Source organism: Megalops cyprinoides, chromosome 1 (genome assembly GCF_013368585.1).
Source record: "Megalops cyprinoides isolate fMegCyp1 chromosome 1, fMegCyp1.pri, whole genome shotgun sequence".
In the NCBI taxonomy this organism is placed as follows: domain Eukaryota; kingdom Metazoa; phylum Chordata; class Actinopteri; order Elopiformes; family Megalopidae; genus Megalops; species Megalops cyprinoides.
The window spans coordinates 32029070-32053555 of NC_050583.1; the positions used below are offsets into that span (position 1 = coordinate 32029070).

A 24486-nucleotide genomic window follows, 5' to 3' on the forward strand; every position below is an offset into this window, starting at 1 on the left:
CATTAAATTCACAGCCTTCTGAGAATCAATTTCCCTTTCCTAATCAAACTTGAGGTAGCGTAAGCAGGCAAGCAGCAACTTCTCTTCTCCCACTTCAGCACAATTGAAGAATTTTAGCACAGAAGAATGAGAAAGAGAAACTATTAAAATGTTTTTAAAAAGAAAGAAAACCCTTAGGTGTTCAAAATGGAGAGCAACAAGTTTAAGAGGCATTCAAAATATTCAAAATGGGAAAAAAACAGCAGTTGTGCCAGACAAGCACAACATTGGTGCCCAAAACAGTAGCACATGAGCCGTTTCTAGAATATTATCAGCCTTGAGCACGGCCTGTGTTGGGTCATGAGACCATGGGTGCAATGATGCAACACTGCATTTTCCCAATAGCCCAAAAACATCTTTGCTTCAAAAAACTGCCTTCTTGGCAGTGAGAGGCGCATTTCCTGGCACGGACTGTAAGGTAAGAGGTGGCAGGGAGGAGATCCGTGTGCCAGCTGGGGTCCTCAGATAACTCCCCGCTCCCGAGTGCTCGGTTCGCAGTTTCTCAGCCACGGCCTGCGGCAAGTCTCGTAAACAAGCTCCACCAAATGCAACACGGCACGTCTCAGAGTGCGCAACTCTGTTGAGTGGAGGAAAATGCACTTGAAGCACAGGGATGCGGCAGTCATAAGGCCATGTAAGAAGGGCCACATGCTTGTTTGAATAAAACTGTGTTAAATATCTGGCACCCTTTGCTACTGTGACATTTAAAACCCACAGTCCATGTAATACCTTTCTTATGTTTGAAATCGGATTAACAAGCATAATATCCTTTCCAAATATGAGAGCAAATCGGGATAAATATACTGTATGCCAGAACAGTCCATTATGAAGACTTCACTAAAAAGTACAGGAGTCTCAACTAAGGCACAATGCTCCAAAACATTTCCAATATATAGCCATGTTCTCTATACAGGCTACTCCACTTAATGTGCTGTGGAGCGTTCATCCAGACAATTAAAGAGCTCACACTAGAAGTATTCAGAATGTAAAAGAAAAAGAAAAAAAAACTTCAGCAGGAGTCAGCTACTTCCTATGGCTTCTGCTGCACATGATGACTGTGTGAATCACACACAGATGTTGAGTTATCAAACACCACCAAGGGTTGAAAGGAAGTCAAGCATCAGCTGTGTAAACAATACTCCAAACTGATGTATACGCCCCCACAAGGTTAAATAATCCTCACACCTGAACACGTACTGAACATGATACAATTGAACTGAGCTTGAAGCCAGAGGCAGATCACAAAACTAAAAATTGTTCACATGCTTCACACCAGAACTTTCACTAAGGAGTTAACAAGCTAGGGCATGACACAGTCAAGCCAAATGAGAAACTCCTCTGTTGCCTGTCAGCTGTGTACAAATTTGGGTGGTTGGGGGGGGGAGGGTGGTCTCAAAGGAAGTAAACAAGCAAACTTGAAAATGAGGAATAAAAGGCAGCCCTCTCCTCTTGCCAGCCATGTGACAGCCATAGCATATGACTTTCATAACTTTATCGCTCATTACCCACTGATTGCTGGACACAATTGAGTGTGTGTTTCTGGAGGCGGCTCCAGATCCAAGGCTCCTTCTCCATTCGTCAGCGTTCCCCCCTCGGTCTGAAATCCATTTCAGGCCCATTCCCCCGGCCCACTCCAGTCTGAGGATCTTCACATGACCTCTCCGCGTAAAACCAGCAAACCACCCTCATACCTCACTGCATACAGTGATGTAAAACACTGATCACTGGGCAGCTCTGGTGCAAAGTCACTATCCTCTATACAAAAAGGACTTCCACTTTTTACAAAAAAAAAAACACATGCATCAATTACTTACAGATCAGGATCCTTGAAAATTAAAGGGTACAAAAATGGCCAGCAAAGGTGAAGTGTGTTAAACAGACAACGGTCCCGTTCCTCTTCCTGACTGAACGTCAGTGTCACATGGCTCAGGACCCAGATGGTCTGAGTCACAGGGTTATCATCAGGGCAGAGCACAACAGTCCGAATGTTTTCTTGCCATTGGATTGTCCAAACATTTAGGGAAGAACAAAGATCCTTGACTCAATTCCTTCCATTCTACTGAAAGCGCTAAACCTTATTCATGCACATTTGGGGATTAGTGGAACAGGAAAATCCTTTCCTCCACGTCAGAGCTGTCTCGTGAGTAATAGTCCTTTGGACAGGCAAGAACGCTTAAACTACATAGGTAATAAAATAGTGCACAATTATTGATACTCCTAGTTGCCATTAAGTCCACAGCATTACAGCACATAAATACACTAATATACAGTCCCCAATATACGCCCCCCCCCACTAGTGGAATGAACTTCCCACAGGGGTCAGGACAGCGGAATCACTGGCTATCATCCAACGCAGACTGAAGACCCACCTTTTCAGACTGCATCTCAGTTATACCTCAATCTCCACCCCCTAACACCTACTACTTGCATTACTACACATAAAATAAACAGCAAATATCACAATGTGTTGTGGATTCTGTGAGCTAGTGATTGTGATGTATGGTAGTGTCTTGGCTTCCCTTAGTTTCTAGGCTGTCTACTCAGGTTAGCACAAGTTAACTTGTAGCCTTCAATAATGTTACACTATGCTCACACTCATTGCTCTGGGAGTGCCTTAGCCTGGTCCCACACTGCTGCTCATTCAACTTGAATGGATACACTTAAGTTCTGTTGTGCTGGAAGTCACTCTAGATAAGAGGGTCTTATAATGTAACATAATGTAATGTAATACAATCACAAAAGATGCAAGCTAACAGTGATGTCTGGTGCAGAACAAAATGTTTCTGAGCCATACATCCAGCAAGATGTTGAAAACTGAAATACATTTGCAGAGACATACATTTCCACTAGAGTAACAGAGTTTTGGAAATGATTAAGTTGCAAAGCAATGTAGTTTGGCATTAGGTTTAAATAAGTTCAAAGTTTTAATTGCTTTTTATCCTGTTACAACTTCATTTTTGCTTTATTTTCAGTTTGAAATAAAATGTGCCACTTAAGATCTGCCTTAGATGATAAATCATAGTTAAAGCTATAGGACCGAACCATACCCTAAGTCTTCAAAAGGGCCTGCATGAAATGTGTGACTGTTCCCATCTGCTGGACACCCACCATGACTGCAAGTCTCTCCCAGTGACTACATTACATCCAGGGCCAAAACCAAAATAGAAGCCTGCCAAGGACTCATTACACACATTCCAGTGCCTTTTATAAACCTTCACGGGGATATCCCTGACAGGGTACTCGAAATACCCACCAGCTTCCCGCTTCAGCCTTCTCAGGCAGTAGAAGCAGGTAACATTGAGGAGGTGGGCCACATTCCCCCGTGCTGACCTCACTGCTGAGCCACACAGTGAGTGACGCAGGGGAGAGCCTTACACAAACAGCACCCTGAACTGAACTCTGGAGCTGGAACGTGGCGCCCGCACAGCCACCAAGAGGTAGAGTGGGATTCCTTTTATAAGCATGCTGTGGAAGTTAGTGGTTGGAGTATATGGCACACGCGCTGCCAATTTCCGAATGCTTCGCATTCCTGGGATACTCTGCGCAAGGGTGCCTTATTCAGAAGAGTCAAATTTGCACTGCGCAACCACAAATATGAATGAACGCCCATGCATTCACTGACTGGCCCCAGAAGATGATGGCACAGCGATGACATCTTGAGTCCATTCTGATGAGGAGCAAAGCACACAGGACCAAGACAAGGCAGGGGAGGATGTCTGTCACAGAGAGGCCAGCTGCCTGAGAGACTGTGAATCATACCCTCCCCTTTCATAAGAGCCCAGTGTATTTTCAGTGATAATTCCAAATGCACTGACTGAAAAGCTGTTGCACAAAGTCCCCATTATGATTCAAGCTCTCTGATTCAAACTAAAACAGAATGTGGAAATTACATTGGCTTGTGTGAGGAAAAAAAAAATAAAACTGCTAGTGCTACCAGCTCTTAAGCTGCGTTTTAGCCGAATGTGAAGTGAAATTTACGAGTGATGGGAATGCATGAAAAGTCAAAGGCAGGAGGCGAATGGGTGGAGTTAATCACAGCGAAACTGCGAGCGACACAAAATGGGCGAAATGAGCGTTCGCAACAGTTCCCTCAAGTTAAACGCTCAACTTGAGCAAAAATTTCGCCTGGCGAAAACCAATCACCTTTAAGTAGGCCTAGAAGCCACACCCCCTTTCTGGAAATCTCTTCAGCAACAATGCTTGCTGTGACGTGGCGCGAAATTCGCTTGTTCATTTTTCAGGCAAGTGATCAAACCCACTCGAGAAAAGCAAAGCGAAGACCTACTTTGACTTGTGCTGACAAAGATGAAGGATACAAAGAAAAGAAAAAAAAAAAACACAAAAAACTAAACCACCCTTCCATGGTTTCCAGCTGTCAGCCATTGACTATAAGGCCTCAAATTCACAGCTGTTCTTTCACCACTGAACTGGTTTATAAATGGAAACAGAAAATAATTCAAAGATTAACAAATAAATTGTGTTCACATTGTGTGTAGCAGTTCTTTTACTGGTTGTCAAAATAAGCCTGTACTTATACCACCAAGTGCAATACAGTATTAGCAGTGATTCAGCAAACCAAAAAATGGGGAAAAATTTCCACGAATTGAACATATTCTATACTGCTGTCTTTAGAATAAAACTAGGGGGTAGCATATTTAAGAGTACTGCGACTTCTGACAGCCTATGAGAACAGCTAGCCAACAGCCTTTCACCCATATAGAGGACTGTACTAAGAGATGAAACTTGAGAAGCACACCTACCAATCTGTACTTGGTCTGCCTGACTCAATGACACAAATGCAGACGTGTCATCAATCCAGGATACTTGTATGTTTCCTGGAATTAAGGAGAAAAGGAGGTTTAAGAAGGGAGGGAAAGAGGGCAGCTGAGTACTCCATGTTAGCACAGAAGGGTCCTACTTAGGTGTGCTGCTTACCAAAGGCACTGAAGAGTTGGTACAGATCACTGGTCTTCCACTCTTTGGGAAACGTAACATAGAGGACATGGTCCCTCTTCGGCTGCACTGCAGGGATTTAAAGGGGGGGGAACCATAGTCATGTGGTCAAGTAATGCATCGGAACTCAGAAGCAAAAATAAAAATGAAATTCATAGAAATGTACTCACGGTCTGGACCACTGATATTGAGGTATGGGATATCAATGATTCTCATGAGGAAAAGCCTACAGGGGGTGGGGCACAAAAATATACTCACTAAATCACTAATTGGACAATTTTAGTTACATTTTAAGACTAACAGAGAGATATACTCAAAAGGAAAGGCATAATATGCATCTTCAATTATACTCTTGGTGAGTTGCAGAAGGGGGAGAACCATAATGACTTTGTCCTTATTGTTCCCATTAGGTTTCATATCAGGGTGCTAAACAGATGCAATACTACATTTCCTTTGAATTTAATAAGGCTGTTAATTTGCAAGATGAGAATGAACGACGGTAAATTGTTGTGAAATTTATTGCAGGCTGAAGGCAGACCGAGAGCTCATTTGGTTATTTATCTTGATATTACTTCTAGCTTCCTTCCCGAAGATGGGCCCTAATAATTTCTCCTGATATCCACAGCTATAGCACGCAGTGCAAAAAAATTAAATAATAATAATAAAAAAAAAAATCTACATTTATCATCACGACACCCACTCTCCTGCTCCTACTGTCTACTACAAAGAAACTCAAATTCTTGGGCTTTCTCTACCATTAATGCAAACAGAATTGATAATCTGCAACCACTTTCTTCAAAAAGAATCCTTAAAACTTAAGATAGCCAACTCTCTAGTTAGCCGGAATTGCTTCAGTAACTGTGCCACAGTGTTAATCTATAAGGTGTCAAATATAAGTCCTGAAAGAAGTCCTGGATAAAGAAATCTTCAGAACAAATTAATTACATTCCCAACTGCTCACTTGGTTGAAGCTCCAGCCTACTTTAGTGTCCCAGCCAGTGAATTTGATTTACTGGCACTCTACACATTTGCTGTCTCCCCTTCTGCTTCAGCAGGATCTTGTCCATGCTGGTTTTTGTAAATGAATTTCTCATCAGTAATTACTGTGCATTTAGAATGTTCTGGAGTGTTAGGGCAGCCTCTGTAGGTTTCTGCTGGTTTGAGCTCATTTCTGCCTTTCCTAACCACTTACGGACTAGGGCATGCAGCCAACGATGTTCAGAGGACAGAAAATTACATTGGTAAATACACAAACCAAACTACTTTGGGTTTTTCTTTGAAAATTGACCTGGCACACTAAGAGAGACAAAAAGGCAAGTTGATAACCAACTTACTTATTGAAAAATGGCTCAATCAGCTTGGATCTGGCTGATATGTGTTGTTTGGGAGGAGTGAGGAAGGTACCTGAGGAAGGAAAGCGTAGAGTAAAAATACTGATTCTCTAGAGAAAAAAGATCTGGCCTAAAACATTCATTCTCCAAAAAGCACAATACCCAAGTAGTTGGCCATGGAGATGAAGCACAGGCCAGTAATGTAGGCGTCATAGCCTGCCTCGTGGAGCTGTTCCGCAGCGGTGTCATAGCTTGGGAACCCTTCTGCACTTTCTGAAAGGATAATTAAGCAACAAGAACTTAGTGACTTTCAATATTCTTCCATAAAATGTCCAACATGACATGTCAGGCAAAAATGGGATAGGGCATTTTTTGCTATACAAAAGAATCCAAACTTCCACTGTACACAAATTTAATCCAGTTCTCATCTCAACAACAGTTTCAGTCACAAAGCACTGGTCTTCCTTACCAACTTTTGGGGCTTTAAATGGTGTCTCTTTCAACTGCTTTTCCAGTTCCGCCAAGGATGTGTTGTTGATAATCTCCTGAAAGGAAATTAAATGGTATATAGTAACACCTACAGAATAACTGCAGTAATTATTTCTTAGTTCCATGGATATATTGCAAAGACTACATTTAGGTTAAAGTGTCACTGGTGTGACTAGATTTTAAAGTTTAAAATGGTTGGTTACAGTAAAAGCCTTGAATTCTTTAAATTATGCAGACTTAATTTCAGTCTTAGGCAACTAAACTATTTTGTCATGAAAGAAAAACATCACAAAAGTTTCAATGACTGACTAAATAAATCCTTTCAAGAATTAATACTGCCACCTAGTGGTCGAGAACAGGCTCCCCAAGACAAACTGTTGTCTTCCAACCTTCTTGCATGGATTTGGGTGGGCCTTATTCCAGATAATGTAAGTGGACCCAGTCTTTGACTGCAAGATGTTTGGCTGAGATAAAAAGTCTACTTCTCCTAGGAGAAACTAATTAAAGGGTGTATTTCAAAATAAGTTTGACAGGAGTTGCCCAGTACAAGGTCTGGAAACATTCTACTAGAACCCATTTTTAGGAATGAGCATCACCTTGCACAGTGTAAACCATGCAAAGAAAACCTTTATACCTTAAATGGTTGTGTGGATGCCATGAGTTTAGTGTCCAAAAGCCTGAAAGGAGAGGAAATTACAATGATCAGGTTGGGTGTCTGTAAACAAAGCTAACACAACACAGAAGTAAAATTGAATACTCTTACCTGGGAAAGACACACATTGTCACCTCTTTGAAGTCATTCAGTTCCTAGAATAAAACCAATCGAACACCATGAGAGACATTTTTGATGACAATGTTAAATGCAAAAAGAAGCATTAAAAGTAAATTAAAAGGCAATCGAAAATGGTGCATTTAGCAGGTTATGTTATGACTTCACTTGAGTAATAATGAATTTCTGCACAAATTTACTGATTTACTCTTTGTTTATAAACACCATAACAATCAACAAAGTCTTTTCCAGGTTTTCACTCATTTCAGTATGACTGTATCATACCACTACATATTATGTTCTATTAAAACAGCTTTCCATTTCAAAGTAGAATTTTTAATTTTGTAACATTCAGAACAAAAACAAAAGGTAATATGTACTACTACTGATGCAGACAACAAATATGTCAAGAGATGAGACGATTTTAATGCCTTTACATACAAGACTCAAGTTATAGCCACAGCATATCACTCAACCTGTGATAGTACAGTGCATTCCACTCACAAGAAACAGCAATAACAATTCAACCATGTACACTGGGACAGAGCAATTCCTTTAATAACACCGTTTAAAGCCGTAACACTGCATGCACACACAACAAACAATTCAACAAGACCAGTGCATAAAACTGTAAAAAGGGAGAAGAGCACAGGCTTTGAATCTCTCCTGTTTAAAGATACAGCACTCAAAAACTCAATCATGTCATGTGGGCCTTACCTCTGGCAATTGGCAGTAGAACTGATGGATGGTGTGCATTACATCAAGGAGCATGTTGTGGCCCACAACTAGCTTGGCCTGTTAGGGAAAAAAAATATTGTTAAATCCACCTGTCCTGATGATACCATCAATTATTTTAATCATTATACACACACAATGCGAATTGCACGACCAAAGCCAGGAGTGTTTTCCTAAAGAGGAACTGTTTAAGCAACATTCACATAAATCTCCCTTGAATTAAAATGATCAGACATTTAGGCAAGACCACAAAGCACTTTGCACAAGAACTGTTAAGCAAAATGTTAACTTCAACATTTATTCTTGACATCTCGGTTCAAAGAAATGTGGTAAGGTGTTTACGTACAGACTTTGAAATTGCATGTATGACCCTGGAGAATCCAACAGCATCATTCAGCTCTTCCTGCAAAGTGAGAGGAAAAAAAGTGAAATTCATCTAAGACAAATGCATTTCTCATTTAGAAGTCTAGCTGGCAAGGTAGTGAGGTAGTGAAGCAGCTTAAAAATTCTACCCACCACAAACAAGCACCCCCTAATCCATTAACATGTTCAACACGATAATGGGTATTCCTGGTGTCAAGGAGGGTGTCCATTTTTACCTGCTCTCTCTCTTGCTTCTGCTGCTCCCGAAGTTTCCTTTCTTCATCATCCACTTTGCTGATCAGAATGTACCTCTCTTTCTGAAATACACAAGGGACAGACAAGTAACCATAAATTACAATCATGATCAAAAAGTCACCAAATGAACCCCTCAATTTTCACACACAAATTGAGTTTTTAGGTAGAACATGGTAATGTCAAGTTGTTATTATTATGAAGGAATCTCAAGTCTGACATCACAGAATAAAATTCATGGCATTTTAGTGTTAGTGTTTCATTTCATGAATGACCTTCTGCAGAGGACAAAACAGTACGGTGAAGTTGTCTTTTGCTGCTAATGCTTAAATATATCCAACACACACATAAAATACAAGACTACCACAGAAAGACAGGAAAGAAAAGAACATCTGAGCGCTATCCATGTAGGCCATGCTGTTAAACAAATACAACAAACTCACAATGGGAGAGTATGCATGCTACATTTCAGGTCAACAGGAGATATGATCTCTATAAATGCCCATTTAAATTTTAATTATGCTCAAATACAGCCACCAAAGTGTCCAGTGTTCAGTGGTTCAAAGTCACTGGTTTTTGTTATTGCTTTTCATTTATATTTAAGAGGTGAGACTGTTTCCACAAAACTCACTAGTTACTTCAAAGTAGAGCTGAAAGCATTAAAAATTCAACTTAGTTATTTCTATGCCAAAATTGTTCCCCTACAAATCTCCACTGCAACAAAAATAAGAAAATTCTAAGAAAAAACACCTCACTGATTAAGAGTGAGAATACATAATGCTCCTTGGGTAGACTAGTATTAAGACACCTCCATATTTAAAGGGCCACATAGAGAGGGTTGTTGACATCAGACCTTCTGCAATCTGATTTTACACAAGTTGCAAAATTTGTTATTGCTCTGTTAGTCACATGTGACATGGTGACACAAAATGAATCATTTCACTGCTGCAGGGATTAAACTTTAATGATCACACATTATCACATTACAGATAGCGAGTTCAGAGTAGCAAATAAACATCTAATTAAAAATCAAAATGGTGTGGGTTATGATTTTCCTATTTACTCCTCAAATGGATACACAAATAAAAAAATCAAACAAGTAACACTGAATCAGTCCCAGTTAATGTATTTTTCTGGCAAACAGCTGAAGTGTTCACATTTAGAGAAATGCTGCATTCAAATCCAAGAGAATGATGGTGAATTCAGTCAGTGTAAATCTCTATGCACAAGTACATTACTAGCATAAAGAAACACTATACAAGCGTTGAAAGGTCAGTGCACATTTCAAAAGCAATACAAACACATTCAGTATGGGTACAGTTGTCATCAAGGTTATGAACACAGGCACAGTAAGTTTACCTTCTCAGTTTCCATGGTTTCCACATGAAGTCCCTTGGGATATCTAAAGCAGAGAAAAACATGCCTAACTATTTCTGAAACAATACTATACAACCATGTACAACAAATTTCAACCTTACACCACATTAATAGGCCATTTCAGTTCTGGTTTTAGGAGAAAGATTCATTGCCATTATCTGGATTTCTGTTCATCACCTCAGGTAAGCACATAGCATTACGTACCATAAAGAGAAACACAATCAAAATATCTGCACAAAGAATTTGTCCTGAAGCCTCCATACATTCTGGTTTGACAATCCCAAGACAGACTGCAGTCTTAGGAAGTTTTGCATATTTACCTTTGATTAAGCTGAGACACCTTGTCTGGGTCTTTGTGATCGTAACACCTTCTTAAACATCAAAGAATATATTTTTTTAATCAATGCCTGACTGTCGTGCAATCCTTTAGGCAACAACTGTGAAACATTTCAGATATACTATTGAACTGAAGCTTTGTGTGACAACTAAGCACGCATCCCATAATAGCATTACAGTCTACAAGCTGTTAAATGTAAATACCATACTTACTTCCAATTCAGGGTCTGGTAGATGAGCTTCCTCTGAAACCTAGAACATGAATGAACTGAGGTTTTACACTGAAATGCTCAAATGATGCTATATGATAAACATATTTGGTAAAAAAAAAACATATAAAACATAATAAGAATTACCCAGTGCAAGGCTCTAGTTCCACACTTTTTTCTGAGCTTTCCAGCAAAGCCTCTACTTTTTCTCTGTAAAACAAACAGTAGTAACAGTCATATTGTGTTAAAACATTTTTAAACAACCTTAATCTGAATGTGTCCTTTCTTTCATACTAAAAACAAGATTTGGACACATTCAAGGCCAATTTAATACTACTTAATACCAGTGAGACCTTCTTACATACATTTTAAATGCTAAGGAACTGTGTTTAGCTTAGTACAATAAATTATGAGTACTGACTAAAAACCTGACCTACTGCTCAACAATTAAATACTTACACCACTTTATTGATGAAGTTCTTGTGCTCGTCTGGCACGCTAACTGGCCCCTTGCAGGAGCTGGGCGAGATGAAAGACAGCGTTGAAGCACCATTGGACTGAGACCTCTTCTCCTCTAACTGTTCCCTCAGCTGACTCTCCTCCTCCTGATTCAGGTATGGAATCCCTGCCGCACAACACATGTAGTTGTGAAGGTACAGCAGGTTCACCCGCAATAGTTACTGCATCATGTAGGCCCATCCACTTAGGAAAAACTGCCACACTTACCGTTTCGGAACACTTTGTTGAAGTCAAATCCCTGATTTGCCAGAAAGTCTATACTGGAACTCTGAAATAAGAGCACAATCCATAATTGCTCTCCTCCCCTAAATTTGCCAACACCACCCTTAATGTAAATAATTTAAAAAGTTACCTGACAGATGAATTTGATGTCTGGTGAACTCCGATTAAATGGCTTTGGAAATATGTAGAAATTAAAAGACTTCATGACATACCTGTGAAAAGACGGACAAGTCAACCCAGGGTTACGATTAATGCAGGAGAACTGGAGATGTATACACTTTCATAGCGGTTTAAACGTATTTAAGGGCTAACTCACTTGGATTCCAGTTGCTCATATTTAAATGTACAGAGACCAAACTGAAAAAGCAGGAAGTCCATGGAATGCTTTGGGAAGACACAAAAGTGAAACAGAATATTTCTAAAACTTCATGAGAAAGGCATGTACAAAGCAAGCCATTTATGATGAAATATTACTCGTGTTTAATGACGGTCAGTATACAGCTCTGTGTTTAGCCAACTACGGTACCTAGCGAGACAATTAGCGGGTGTCCAAGATAACGTTAGCTTATTTAGGTATAGACTGCTACCTTTTTCAGCTTTTGATACCGTTCTTCTGGTGTATCCAACCCGTTGGTTAACGCACTGACGGAAGGTCCATCGCTAATACCTTGAAGAATTTTGAAAATTGTGACATTTCCTAATGAAATTTGACGTTTATTTTTTTCAATGCATATCGACGATGGTAAGAAACAAACATAAAATAACCCATTTTAAGTAAAAGGCTTACCTGAAAATTCTCCATCTATCGCAAGGAAATCCGCTTCCTCTATTGCGCTATATATGGTGTTTAAACTCTCCTTAAAATCTGCAACGAAATTCGGACTCACAATCAACGTGTATGATTTTACTACCTGGCAACCATGTGCCGACTTTCCACAAAGCTGGGGCAACCTTTGATGAATAGCAACACAATGATAGTCTACAACAAATAACTCCAGCTAGTTGGACTAGATAGCTGTATGATTTTCATTAGCAAGTGGCAGCTTGCAAGATCAATTTCCTAACTAGCTACACATAACTGCATTAGTTAGCTACACGATGTTATCCAAAAGTGGCATGTGCAAAAATGACTTGCTTGCAGCGACACACTTACTTTTTCTTGTTACCTCCATTCCTGCAGAATCACAAACAGACGTACAATTCTGCGGTTCCCCGATCCTTTAACCTTTTTACCAAACACTTCCGGAGCTCAATTTGAAGCACGTGGTTTTCTGAGGCGGGGATATGTGACAACCATTGTTCATAACATTAGCTAGGTAAAAACAAATAACTGATTAGTTCGCTTGAATGATCTATAAAGTGTATTGTTTGCAGTATCCTGGAGCATACCGATCCTGCACTAGGCTGTAGTTATAAAAATGTGTTGACAAGCGTTAAATTTAAATGCTACAGACACTAGTTTACAGTGACACAGTTTGCATTGACACACGAAAACAAATGACTTGGGATGTTTTTGATTGCTTGCAATGTTAACGAATCAAATGCGAGCAAGCATAGTGCAAGAGGAATGATAACCAATGAAACACAAGCAGGCGATAGCCTTTACGCTCACCGGTTGGTCACTGACAAGTGCTATTAGCCCTGCGTGAATTGTCTTTAGGTTCATGTTCTCTACTTTAACGGCGTTTCTGAAAGAATTGGAACTGCTGCTCTAACTAGATATGTAATTTTATTATCTGGCTACCTCTACATGAGCCCATGACAGCATCTTTACCAGCAGTAATGTAACCTGTAAACTACGCAACTGCAGCAATTCACCTGGGGTAAGAAAACAAGAAACTTTAAAGTATCGTAGCTCACCAGCTGCTTTGCACACAATCTACCTTCACATCAGTGGCTATGTACATGTAAGGTAGCTAATTAGCTAGCTAGGTGACGGCGGCCCGTGTTTGCATTTTCGCTCAGATATAGTTAGCATTAGCTAGCCAGCTGTAAGCTATAGTAGTAGCCAGAAGGCTAACTTAGACGTTTGGATTTAGCCAGGTGTAGGTATTGTGGTGACTAGGTTCCTTGCTGTTTTACGTCGTTGTAGGTCGTCTGATAGGTAACGTTAGCTATTTTAATGTTAATTAACGATTGAATGCTCATTTAGCTACTTCCTGTTCATAGCTACACCCCTGTTAAATGTTCCCACCAGTGTTGACAGTTTTGTTCATTTAACTTTCCTTGTAGCAAAAGTAGCATAGCTACCTAGTAAATCTATAATGCTAAAGATTACTAGATACTGAACCAGAGTGTCATAAACCATCAAAGGAACTGTTATCCGAGGTTCATAAGTTAGATTTCAACTGAAGATTTTTATTTTACAATATTTTTTCTGTGTTTAGCTGACAAGTGAACTTTTCATCACGGATGATTTCGAAAGATCTAGCGGTAGCTAAATTAGTTAGCTAGCTAACGTTACTTGACACTACTTCCTTTCCCTTCTTGACATAGCATGCTTGTTCTAAATATATTTTACTGTATTGCGTGTGTCTTATTTATATTTAGTGGTTGTCAAATCATGTGCACTACAGCAGTTTTTGATAAGTCAGCCATGGGAGTCAACAGTATCAGTTGTGCACACAAACCAGCTAGCCAGCAAAGTTTACAGTAAGATAAAGTTATTGCTTAAATTCCCCCCAAGAGCAAGCAATGGAATGCACCTTAACTGCATGAATATATTTGTTTTCTGTATCTTCCTTAACAGACTTCATGAGTAAGGAATTTGTCCATCTGGAGACCTAATGACAAGTTCTCAAATGAAGGGGGATGTTGACACTGATCTCGGACCATTTTCAGATGACTGTCAATCAAATGTTGACCCTTGCCCCAAGGCTTCCAGCAATCTGATCTCTGAACATGAGTTCGCTTGTCATTGCTGTTACGACACTCTCGTCAACCCCACAACACTGAACTGTGGACACAGTTTTTGCCGACATTGCCTTGCCCTCTGGTGGGAATCCTCCAAGAAGAATGAATGTCCAGAATGCAGAGAGAAGTGGGAGGGTTTTCCCAAAGTCAACATTCTGTTGAGGTAAGACAATCTACATATAACACTGCTTGAAAAAAAAAAAAAGGCAAGAACTTTAATTTCCAACCCTTTCCCCCCCACCTCTGCCTCCACCACATTGCCACTGCCCATGTCACTCCCCATACACAATTGAAGCTATAATTTGTAGCTCCTGCCTTTTGTGTTGTAGTGAATGTTTGTTTCATTCTGTTATTAACTTCCTTAAAACTGAAAATGTAGGGGAAGGATTAACTGTTAGACCTGTTGTTGTTTTACAACTGCAACATTGGAGGTGCGAAAAGAAAATGAGCTCGCTATACCAGAATGCTTTACCTTATTTCAGGGTAGCAAGTGAATTTCATCAAACTGCGCTGTCGCCTCAGTTGCTTGGCCTCCAGAGTTTACCCACCTTTTTTTTTACCAGTCCATCCCTAACCAGGCCCATATGGAACAAGCAACACAGTGGTCAAGGGAGAGGAGGACCCACTGGCATAGTGGAGTCACAGTGACAAACACTGCCCTTTAATCGCAAAAGTTGCTTGGAATATCTTTGGATATGATTGTGCTACCAGCACTCCCTTGAAGCGTTTCCTATAAAGCCCCACAAGCTGGCCAAAACCTGACAGTGCCTGACGAAAACCTGTCTGGTTAGATTAATTTTGGGACTTGTGTTACAGTATTGTAGCTTGGGTTGAGTCAGGCTCAGTGTTTCTGGATTTCATGTTTTGAATGCACTGCAGTCTAACATCTGGGCTAAAATCATATTTTCAATGGATGACATATGCAAAGGGAATTAATATGTCTAAGGCTACCGAACATATTGATCTTGAGTGGGATTTATTTATCTACTTATTTAGACAGGAAAAATTGATTTTATTAAGTGCCCTCCATTTTCCCTAAAGGTAGGGTGACCATACGTCCTCTTTTTCCTGGACATGTCCTCTTTTTCAGACGCATTTTTTAGGTCCCACAAAGAGGACATGTCCGTGAAAAAGAGGACGTATTGTCACCCTACTAAAAGGCCTGTTGGTGTTGAATTGTTGAGTGGAATTTTCCCATTTTTATTAGTGTACTTGTACAGACTTAATTGACTGTATGGTGTACTGTTTTCCCAACAAACATGGAATGTGTTGTATACATTTATTGAGCTGCTGAACGTTTCATACGATGAGATTTATTTATTTTTGTATGGATACCTTTATTCACTGAGTGCACTGCTGTATTTGATGTATGTCAGCTGCTGAATGTGATATAATTTGATTTCATTATTACTATTATTACTGTGTCATTATTACCATTATAATTAGTCAGTTTGGTGGTTACTAGCATTTTCGCGTGAGCGAAATTATCTTCAGGCCAGGTTTGGTTTGGGTATTAAAGTGCATGGGGTGGGTTTGGTTTGGGGTTTTGGTTTCAGGCCCATGCAGACCTTTTAGTTTGTTCAGCACTGCCATCATGCATTATGACCCCATTCCCTTCACAGCTTAAATCTTCTTTGAAAACAATAGATTGGGTAAGAAAATTAATAAGATAAGGACAATGTTCAGTTGTTTCGTTAGCTATTTATTCTTGAAAAATGAGAGTGAAAAAGTTCAGTCATTCATTCAGGGTTCAGCATATAGGTTTTTCTCACTTGCCCAATAAAAAATCTACTTCTGCTTACTTTTTTCTCACTTGCCCAAAGTATACTTCTACTTGCACAGATTTGGCATAGTTTAACTGTAATGTAAAGCTTGCAAAAAATGACATCATAATTTTTATCACCTGTGTTTTTGCCTTCTGATTTATTCACCCCATTCAAAGATTCATTGGACCTGTTCCGGGATTTATGTGACTTTCTAGGTTCTGTTTTCTGTAGCTACTTGTACTACCCCTTCTCAAAACAATTGTTATTGAACCTAAAACCAATGAGGCAGTTTGTTAGCCGTATAACCTTCTGTTAGTCAGCTGACCTCAAAGTCAAAAAAAAAAAGTCCTGCAATGCAATAGTCGCTGGATTAAAACTTTCACTTTTTATTGTGTAAAAATTAACAGAGTAAGTTTTTTTTTTCTTTCTCTTGTATAGAGAAAGGAGGATGACCCTGTAAACGACGATGAAAAGTGCAAAGGGCAGAAAAAGCTGTGTGCTGCAGAGTACTCTGACACCAGGCGGCCAGTATAGTCCGCTTTCATTGTCACAGGTAGCTAGTCAGATTTGGTTGGTTACAGGACTCATTTTTATACACAATAACACGCAACTGATGATGTGCTTGCCTGATGGCGGGTGCACAGAAAATGGATTTTGCTAACTGAAATGCTAAATTTGCTCTGAATTGTCATTTGCTAGTTTTACTTTCCCACCACATGTTTTTATTAGCCTTTGGCAATCAGGGACAATGTATAATGTTCGACCCTGTGTAACAAATATGTATGGGAATAATAGTGTCACTAGCTCCATCAAGACTCTGCTCATTTCTTTCTTACAGTGCCACCATAAATCCAGGTCTGTGGTTTGCATTGATTTTAATTTCCTATCGGTAAGATGCACTCTGTAAATAATCATTAAGTGAATAATTTTATTCCAAACTGGATTAGAAACTTTGTGCATATTTTCCAAATATTCTTACACGATCCAAAGTTAAGATGTTTTCCTCTGACCCAAGTAAATTGCACTGCATGGCGTATATTTGATTTACATGTGTTAAGAATTTTATACAATTTGCTGTCCATATGTGAAGCTTTTACTTGCTGTGATGGTTCCCATTTGTTTCTTGTCAATTTCTGTAATTTTTGGAGAGGTGACCACCCAGGCATTTATTAAAATGTGACCTAACCTGTAAATAAGTAAATAATCTCTGTCTAGTAAATTAAATGCATCTTTAAGTTGTTGAAATGTTCTTATTACTGTCTACAAATAAGTTTTCAATTATGAAAATGCCTGTAGACACCAAATAATAGTTTTTTTAGTGGTTTACCATTGCATAAAATGTCACCATTGAACTACAGTGGTGCTTGGGGTGATTTTAATCATTTGAGACCAAGTGAAGTTATCTCATGTGAAAACTGCATGATGGGATTTTTATTATTAATTTCCAATATTTTGGGCTAAACCGCAGAGCCTTTTAGCACACGTTACAGGTGTTCATTACAGAATGTCATTTTCCCATAAAGAGAAATTATTGTGTTATCTATCTTACTATTCCATCTGTGGACACATCTTGCATAGAATGCAGTGTACAGGTATAATACTTGGGAATATCTGTAAGCCGGAAGCCTCCCTTCCAAGGTTCCCCATCCAAGGTTAATTTAAGACAGCTAATTCTGGTAGGCTTTTTTAAATCACAGGAACATATTAAATAGAGAGAAAAAATATGTATTTTAAACCACTCCTGTTAAAGGGGAGAGGGATAGCGTTGATACGATTTATTATGTGTGGTAGTATATTTATTTTTATTGGGTAAGTTCTATCCCCACAGAAAAATGTTGTTGTCTTTCCACCTCTGCAAACCTTGTGTTACTTCCTCAATCATGTTAGACATGTTGAAGTGGGCAGTTTCTTTGATTTGCTTTCTCAAGGTCACTCCTGGGTGCTTCATGCCTTCTAGAAACCATGTAAATGGGAAGGAGTCACATTACATGTGCATTTAGTGTCACCGTTTCAGACTTCCCATTCTTACAGAATGAAAGTTACTTTAACAGTTTACTTGCTTAAATAATTGATCAACTTCTTGAATATTTCTCAACATAATGTGCCTATCCTGTATGATAACATAGCTCTTTAATTAATTAATTTACTTAGTATGTCATATGTTAATAATTATATTATTATACACCTCTTCTGTTCTTCTGGTAGTCACCCTGGGTAAGAGAATCTGTTAAATAGATGTAATGTAATGATATCAACCAGCCTCAACCAGCAGAATAGAGCCTGTTTACCCACATAAATGAGGGAAACAATCATTGCCTGTTTAGAAAGTGGAAAGAGACTTTTGAAATCCTCCCACATAGGGAAAAGTGAAACTAATATTTAAAAAAATAAGTTGACAAGGTCATGTCTGTTTTGGTTCACACCCCTCACACAGAGCAAAAGAGGCACCGGAAGTGCAAGATGTTAATTCTCTAATTCTATCGCCCCAGTGCTGGCCAAGGTTCAAGGTTTCTGCTCAAGGTTTCTTCCTGTTAATTGGGGAGTTTTTCCTTGCCATCGTTGCCTGAGGCTTGCTCTCAGGGGGTCTCAGGCCTGGGATCAACGTAAAGCTGCTTTGTGACAACTTGTGTTGTAAAAAGCACTATACAAATAAAATTGAATATAATTGGTCCTGGAGGTATTAATAGCCTATTAGTATAGGCTTTTAAAGGGCTTCCTGATCATTGATTTCCAGTCTAATTGGAGTGATGCTTGGCTACTCACTCCTGACCGCCATCTTGGGGCCAAAGGTCTCACATTGTGTCCATCTGTTTTCATGTTCACAGGGATGCTGTTGAGAAGCTGTTCTCTGATGTGGTGCAGAGGAGGCAAGAGGAGATCCAGGCCAACCCCAAAATAGCTCACAGTCTCCTTGCCTTCCAGAGGCATGGGGATGAGCAGGCCTCCCGAGGAACGACGCCAGTTGGCCAGCGCCGAGGAGGAGGATTCTTTTCTGGAGTTCTCACTGCGCTCAACTGTGTGGCAGTAAGTACCAGTTTCTCAGAACACCTCTCCATCTTTTTCATTTTATTTTGCGAAGTCGTCTGCTAACTGGTTGTCCAGTATCATGTCATCAGCAGTCTATCTCCAGAAGGCCCATCAGACTCAAAATCTCTTCTCTTGTGCTGGCAGGTTATGCTGCTGGTGTATCACTGGAGCAGCCGGGAAGCAGAGCATGATCTTCTAGTTCATAAACCTGTAACAAAATGGACTTCAGATGAGGTCATCATTTGGCTGGAGAACCTAGGACCCTGGGCCTCTCTTTATAAGGAACACTTCTTAAGAGAGAAAGTCAATGGAAGGTATTCATTTTCCTTTTAAAATGGAATATAATCACATCATAAGAGCCTCAAATGTATTATTATTTAGTTATGTAGTATTTAATCACAGCTTCAGGCCTCCATGTTAATATTACTTGAAATTGGCAGACTTTTGATCATGTTGGGAGATGAAGAGCTCTCTAGACATCCATACAGCATTGAGAACCACACTCACCGGAAGGCTGTGCTGGCAGAGCTGGAGCGTGTGAAGGCCCTGGGAGTAAAACCACCTCAAAATCTTTGGGAATATAAGGTACAGCATAGGTGCCAGTGATTAAGTTCCCTGTTATGGACAAATGGCCAACAGATATATTAGCGATAGATTGGCATGCCACCTCCTGGTATTCTGTGTGTTACATTTTCCCTTATTTTAATGCCATTACATTGAATGCCATGCTCTGTGTGGTTGGACTGATGGGAAATACTATAGCAATAAAATTGGCATACAACGTTAATGCATTTTGTTCTTGTTTTAGGCAGTGAATGCAGGCAAATCTCTGTTCCTGTTATACGCCCTGAAGAGCTCTCCACGCCTTACCATTCTGTACCTCTACCTGTTTGATTACACTGACTCATTCCTGCCTTTCATGCACACTTGCTGTCCTGTGCAGAGGACAGAGCAAGAGGAAGATGACATTCTGACCAAAGCTCAAGTAAGGGTCACTTAGCAATAGACAATGTGAATTAACCAAGTAATTAAGTTCACTCAATCAATGTGTGTGGCTGAGTAGTTGTATCTGTTACATATTCATCTTAAACGAAATGGGTGCAGCAGTGTAGCATAGTGGTTAAGGAGCAGGACTCGTAACCGAAAGGTTGCCGGTTCGATCCCCACTGGGACACTGCTGCTGTACCCTTGGACAAGGTTCTTAACCCACAATTGCTTCAGTAAATATCCAGCTGTATAAATGGATAACATTGTAAAGAACTGTAACCTATGTAAGTCGCTTTGGATAAAAGCGTCTGCTAAATGAATAAATGTAAATGTAAATGAAAGGTTTTCATGTGTTGTTGTTATAGTTGACAAAGCTTTGTCTTGTGGCCCTGTAGGATTTTTTGTGAAGCACAAAGCTTGCAGCCCCAGCAAATTACACCTCCACCTGTTGAGCATGACTTGTGTATATTTAAGAGTATATTTTAAGAGGCAGTCATTACCAAAAAGTTGTTTTAATTTGTCAATACCCACAGCCCACTAACCCTAGCTGGAAGCAGTGGACGGAGTTCCTGGTGAAATACGTGCTCTTGCCATATCAGCTGATTGCTGAGTTTGCCTGGGACTGGCTGGCTGTTCACTACTGGACATCCCGTTTCATCATCGTCAATGCCATGCTTCTGTCGGTGCTGGAGGGCTGTACACTCTGGAGGCTGTGGGCCCGATCAGAGCTCAGGTACTGCTCCTTGTCTGTTTATCAAATCAAATACAGAGACACCTGCTTAAAGTGCCACATTTTTTAGTATGTCACTTTGGCATGTTCACAAGCCAGCTGACATTTGAACTGGCCTGCACTGCAAAAAATCCAAATCTCACCAAGCATATTTGTCTCTTTTCAAGTCAAAATATCTCTTTACACTTAATATAAGACACAGTCACCAAACAAGCAAAATTTCCTTGAGCTACAAGGACTTGTTTTTAGACGGTTCATCTTGAATATCTTGTTTGGTGAAACTGTCTTGAAAATATCTTACTTTGAGTGGTATATCAAATTAAGCAAGCCTTTTTGACAAGTCAGAAGGTTTTTAAACTGCATGACACAAAAACACTTCCTAATACCAGTTAAAAATGGGTCAAAATTAGTTTTTTTCCACCTAATTTTAAGATCCCTTTCAAGAAATCTTAACAAGTATATTTCCACTAGTTCCATTGGCAAATTTTTTCACTTATTACTAGCAAAAAACACTTTGTATTAATTATTTTATTTCTTATTTTTGAAGGGCTATTTTTTTGCAGTGTGTATAAAACTGCCACTTGTCTAACTTCAACATGCACCAGAGATGTTTCCATCCGCAGTCAGCTCTTCAACTGATAAACAATACAGAAGAACAATCCCTTTTTTTTTACCTCGATTTAATTTATGAAATGTCTTTGGCTCAAAGCTGAAATGTTCTTGTTAATTACTTGAGACACCAGTTTTTTTTAAACAAAGGATGCATAAGTAATTACCTGGTATTTTAAATGTTTCTTCAGTAGTGAAGTATTGATGATAAACATGCATTTTGTAACTTAAAATTCTGAAATAATGCTTTGAATTCATTTAACTTATTGTTGTGAAATTATTATTTATCCGTTTAGTGCTGTAGCTATCACTCACGGGACTCATCGCAAAGTTCAGTGAATGTTATGAGAATAGCCTGAAATGTTCCTTGTAAAGCATGTCAATTTAGGGGATAGTTTACTTGATGATGGACAAAATTTCATAAGTAAAGATTTTTGTGTCAGTTGTCTGTTATTGTGATGGATGAAAATGTATCCTGGCTGAAACCTTGAATATTTCATCAATGGACCTGATGCATCAAGCAAACAATATAATTGTAACCTTTTGATATTGATATTAACTTATTACTATGTATTATGCTCTGTTTTTCATCCTAGGACCCTTCCTCAGAGGATGTGGAGCCATTTTTGGAAAGTGTCAACACAAGGTTTTGCCGTTGTCATCTTCTGGCCAGTGATTCCTCAGTTTGTCTGCAACTGCTTGTTTTACTGGGCCTTATACTTCAACCCAATCATAAACATTGACCTTGTGGTTCAGCAAGTGCTTCGTCCAGAAACTCAAGTGCCATAATAGGACTGTAAATCTCAGAGGTGTTGTGGTAAGGTTGTAAGAAGAGCAACACAATGTGAAATCTTCATCAATATCCAAAACTTATACTTGATATTTCTACCTGTGCCACATTAGCAGAGAACAACAAATAACAGGTTTTCATTAACTAGCTTCAACATGTGACATACAATGGCAGCTTTTAAAATTAATATTTAAAAGAAAAATTGATTTTGTTGCTCCTTGTAACCTTATAAAATCAGAGTTGTTGGGTGGCCACTAAGACTGTAAACTCTTGCTGGAAACGTTTACTAGCACCTAGGACAAGTAAGACTACTGTTTGAACTCTTGGTTTGGATTTCTTTTGTGAACAATAGTCATTATTTTAAGGGAAGGCATATTATACATTATGAGGGTACAGATTTGCCTGCAGTGCTTAAAATAAGTGTTAGAATGACTTTGAACACCAGTTTTCTTAGTCTGTGTGCAAAACTAACTGCAATAAGTAACAAAAGGGTGATGGCTCATCATTGTGTTCCATGCAATCTTCCATGCAATATCTTCTGTTGTTTTTTTAGAGAACCATAAAATATGTGGGCTTTTAAATGTTTTCTTTCCTTTTCATTTATAGTGTTTCATTAATTCAAATGTTCAGTATAAAGGGCTGTCATATATTTTGTTTTTATGGCCCTGAATATGTTTACCAAAAGTTGAAATTCCCATTTTCTTGTGAAATTGTTCAAGGGAAGGATCAGAGGTATACTGTTAATCTCAGAAATGTTAAAGTTCTTTTAATTTAAATGTCTTTATTTTTACATTTGATTATATTTGCACTTAAATACTGATATAACTGTGACTTATTCATGCACCTGTGTACTTTGGTTTTCAAGAATGAATAAGATTTAGGGAAAAATAAAAACGTAATTTTTTTAAGAAAAACGTTGCTAATCAATTGTGAGATTGCAGCTCAGACGTTCAGAATTTGTGCTCAGAGATGGAATAAAATATTAGCCGTCAAGGGCACAAACTAAAGGATGTATTAATTATAAGCTAATGTGACATGGATTTTCACTACAATGGGGAATTGGGGGAATTTCATGGGGTGGGGGTGGGAGGGGTGCATAAAAGCCACAAGGGTTTGCAATAAAGCTGATGTCTCAGGTGTTAAGTAGAGTAATGCACATTCCACGTAGACAGGATTTTTTCATAAATGGCAACAACTTGAGAACACATTGATCCACTGTAAAGTGAAAAAATTGGGCAAGAAGGAAATATATGTTCCCTGCCTTTAAAGTAAAAAACAAGAGGTTTACCCACTATAGCATTTCTTTTTCAAATGAACTGCATTGTTCCCATGTATTTCACATTCTTAAAAAATGTGCCCTTATGTAACATTTGGCATGTCATATGGCATGTATTAATACATCTCTGAGATGGGAACTGATGCTGTATTGTTTTGATTTTTCAGATGACATTTTGTTGAGATTCTTGAAAATATGACTGCTTTGACATTTTGTATTGGAATATGCAAATGAGGCAACAGGCAAAGACACTGAATGAATTATGTCATTGTAGTTAGTTACTCTAACTTCAGCAGAGCACTTATGAATACAGTAACACACAGTGTAGTCTCAGTATCTGCACAGAAATGCAAAACATTATTCAAAGCACGGTGAATATCAGATATGTTCCTCAGATGCTTGATCTGGCTATTTTAACATGTAGTGCCATAAATCAAAAACTAACTGGGAAAAGACAAATTATTAATTTTGAGGATTATATCCTTTGAGAAATGTACATGTTACTATAATGGTCTGTTGAACATGCTATGTATGTAGGACAGCAATGTATCTCAGAAGCATTCCATCAATAGCATCTACACCCATCTGAGGACCAACCACAACACAATTTGAGTGAGCTCTCTGCTGTCTTTGACAGCTAGACGCACAGCTTTGAAACAAGAGGACTTGTATCTATCCTCACAAACCTGCTCTTAAGAGGTTGCTGAAACAGGTTTTGTACCACATTAAGCGTTAATTAGCTGAGAACCAGTAATAAGGACTGCAACCTTGGAAAACTTTAGGAGACAAGAGGT

The 24486-nt window shown here is 39.1% G+C and overlaps 2 protein-coding genes across 2 annotated transcripts in view; one reads left to right on the top strand and one right to left on the bottom strand.

Moving 5' to 3' along the window:
- parn (poly(A)-specific ribonuclease (deadenylation nuclease)) overlaps nucleotides 1–14372 on the bottom strand; it is a 26891-nt gene extending 12519 nt beyond the window's left edge. The window contains exons 1-22 of the mRNA XM_036521807.1: nucleotides 14300–14372; nucleotides 12748–12865; nucleotides 12382–12459; nucleotides 12182–12261; nucleotides 11911–11978; nucleotides 11725–11806; nucleotides 11580–11640; nucleotides 11313–11478; nucleotides 11001–11063; nucleotides 10858–10896; nucleotides 10291–10333; nucleotides 8916–8996; nucleotides 8663–8719; nucleotides 8299–8376; nucleotides 7576–7619; nucleotides 7447–7489; nucleotides 6793–6868; nucleotides 6486–6596; nucleotides 6327–6396; nucleotides 5163–5218; nucleotides 4975–5061; nucleotides 4800–4874 (exon numbers count right to left, since the gene is read on the bottom strand). Of these exons, the coding sequence (XP_036377700.1) occupies nucleotides 4800–4874; nucleotides 4975–5061; nucleotides 5163–5218; nucleotides 6327–6396; nucleotides 6486–6596; nucleotides 6793–6868; nucleotides 7447–7489; nucleotides 7576–7619; nucleotides 8299–8376; nucleotides 8663–8719; nucleotides 8916–8996; nucleotides 10291–10333; nucleotides 10858–10896; nucleotides 11001–11063; nucleotides 11313–11478; nucleotides 11580–11640; nucleotides 11725–11806; nucleotides 11911–11978; nucleotides 12182–12261; nucleotides 12382–12459; nucleotides 12748–12766 (1477 nt within the window). The 5' untranslated portion in view covers nucleotides 12767–12865; nucleotides 14300–14372. The remainder of the gene's footprint in view (nucleotides 1–4799; nucleotides 4875–4974; nucleotides 5062–5162; nucleotides 5219–6326; nucleotides 6397–6485; nucleotides 6597–6792; nucleotides 6869–7446; nucleotides 7490–7575; nucleotides 7620–8298; nucleotides 8377–8662; nucleotides 8720–8915; nucleotides 8997–10290; nucleotides 10334–10857; nucleotides 10897–11000; nucleotides 11064–11312; nucleotides 11479–11579; nucleotides 11641–11724; nucleotides 11807–11910; nucleotides 11979–12181; nucleotides 12262–12381; nucleotides 12460–12747; nucleotides 12866–14299) is intronic.
- On the top strand, nucleotides 14365–23009 carry LOC118773064 (bifunctional apoptosis regulator-like). Its single transcript, XM_036521818.1, has 7 exons — nucleotides 14365–14670; nucleotides 19099–19297; nucleotides 19445–19614; nucleotides 19741–19885; nucleotides 20109–20285; nucleotides 20821–21020; nucleotides 22223–23009. Exons 1-7 carry the CDS (start codon nucleotides 14381–14383, stop codon nucleotides 22413–22415), a joined length of 1374 nt encoding a protein of 457 aa, XP_036377711.1. The 5' UTR covers nucleotides 14365–14380; the 3' UTR covers nucleotides 22416–23009.
- The last annotated feature ends 1477 nt before the right edge of the window (nucleotides 23010–24486 follow it).